This window comes from Rutidosis leptorrhynchoides, chromosome 2 (assembly GCF_046630445.1).
Source record: "Rutidosis leptorrhynchoides isolate AG116_Rl617_1_P2 chromosome 2, CSIRO_AGI_Rlap_v1, whole genome shotgun sequence".
NCBI lineage: Eukaryota > Viridiplantae > Streptophyta > Magnoliopsida > Asterales > Asteraceae > Rutidosis > Rutidosis leptorrhynchoides.
In genome coordinates, this window is record NC_092334.1 from 624,652,215 (window position 1) to 624,653,730 (window position 1,516).

The following is a 1,516-nucleotide window of genomic DNA, read 5'->3' on the forward strand; positions in this document are numbered from 1 at the left end:
AAAGGTAATGGTTGAAGTCCTGGAAAAGAAATCTACGGAAGAGGATGTAATTATGGCAGTAGTAGAAAAGGAAGAAGAATGTTGGATGACCCTTTACTATAAGTATATAGTGTAGGGAATTTTTTTGAAAAATAGCTTGGATGCTAAGAAGATGCATATGCAGGCACCAATGTATTGTATTCAGGATGGAAAGCTTTATACAAAGTCGTTTTTGGGACCAAACCTACGTTGTGAGTCCATTATAGGAAAACAAACATAGTACATGAAATGCACGAGGGAGCTTGCTCAACGCACTCAGGATACATGATTGTGGTAAACTAAATTATAACAATGGGACACTTATGAAATCATCAAATACCATGAAGCTGTCAAATCCGCGCACCAGTAATCGGTCGCCTAGGCATGAAATGGTGCCGAGCAACGCGGCTTGGCCGTTTAGCAAATGGGCAATTGATATAGTTGGGTCATTCCTTAAAGAAGCTGGAAATGTAAATTTTTTAGTGGTGGCCATCGACTTTTTTACCAAATGGGTAAAAGCAAAACCGTTGAACACTCTACCGACAAAAAAAAAGTTTAAGTTTCGTGTGGGAAGACATAGTATGTCGATTTTAACTACCACATGATATTGTCACTGATAATGGAAAACAGTTTCAAGCAAATCCGTGCAAAAAATGATGCGATGACATGGACATCAAGCAAACCTTTACATCTTTCGCACACCCATAAGAAAATAGACAAGTAGAAGTAACAAATAGAGATATTGTAGGAGGAATAAAGGCTAGGCTGGGGAAGAGTAGAAAAGGATGGGTGGATGAGTTATCGCGTGAGTTATGGGCACATACAACGACAACAAAAAGATAACACAAAAGAGACACCATTTAGTCTTGTTTATGGAAGTGAAGCAGTCATTCCGGCAGAAACCAGTATGCCCACTTTTAGGGTAGTAGCATATAGTGAAGAAGCAAACGAGAATGCAATAAGAGAAAACTTGAATCTGCTAGAAGAAAGAAGAATCTTAGCTTTCGTAAGACAAGCGGAGAACAAGCAAAAAATTGCAAAGTATTACAACAAATAATTCAAATTGTTGGCATTTCAGCTAGATGACTTAGTGTTACGAAGCAATGAAGTTAGTAGGGTTGAAGACATAGGAAATCTGATCAAGATGGGAAGTACCATATAAAGTCATTGGCATCAACGAGCATGGAGCATATCAGTTAGCTACGCCAGCTGAAATACCATTACCGCGCCGATGGAATGCAGTCAATTTGAAGAAATATCATGTGTAAAATGTATGTTGTCGGATAGACTGATCACCAATCCGGCAACAGCAAAATTGGCACAATTTCAAATGTAATTTTTAGGGCAAATCGCGTAATTGCTCTGGGACTAATCGGCTCGCAAAGAGAGCCGGCTACCCAGATATAAAAAAAAATCGTGCTAATAAACCTTGCATACCTTTTTAGAGGAAGATATGTCAAATTTCTAAATTTGTAAACTAAAAACTATTATACATGAC

General features: G+C 38.3%; 1 protein-coding gene across 1 annotated transcript; it reads left to right on the plus strand.

Annotated features, from left to right (window-relative positions):
* The first annotated feature begins 359 nt into the window (after positions 1-359).
* On the plus strand, positions 360-1,075 carry LOC139890068 (uncharacterized). The gene is made up of 2 exons (XM_071872970.1): positions 360-597; positions 783-1,075. Exons 1-2 carry the CDS (start codon positions 360-362, stop codon positions 1,073-1,075), a joined length of 531 nt encoding a protein of 176 aa, XP_071729071.1.
* Positions 1,076-1,516: the final 441 nt, after the last annotated feature.

Excerpts from the sequence above, each read along its gene's own strand:
- LOC139890068 (XM_071872970.1), top strand. The coding sequence starts at position 360 with ATGAAGCTGTCAAATCCGCGCACCAGTAATCGGTCGCCTAGGCATGAA. Across the intron at positions 598-782 it reads GTTTCGTGTGGGAAGACATA|GCTGGGGAAGAGTAGAAAAG; the intron begins GTATGTCGATTT and ends AATAAAGGCTAG.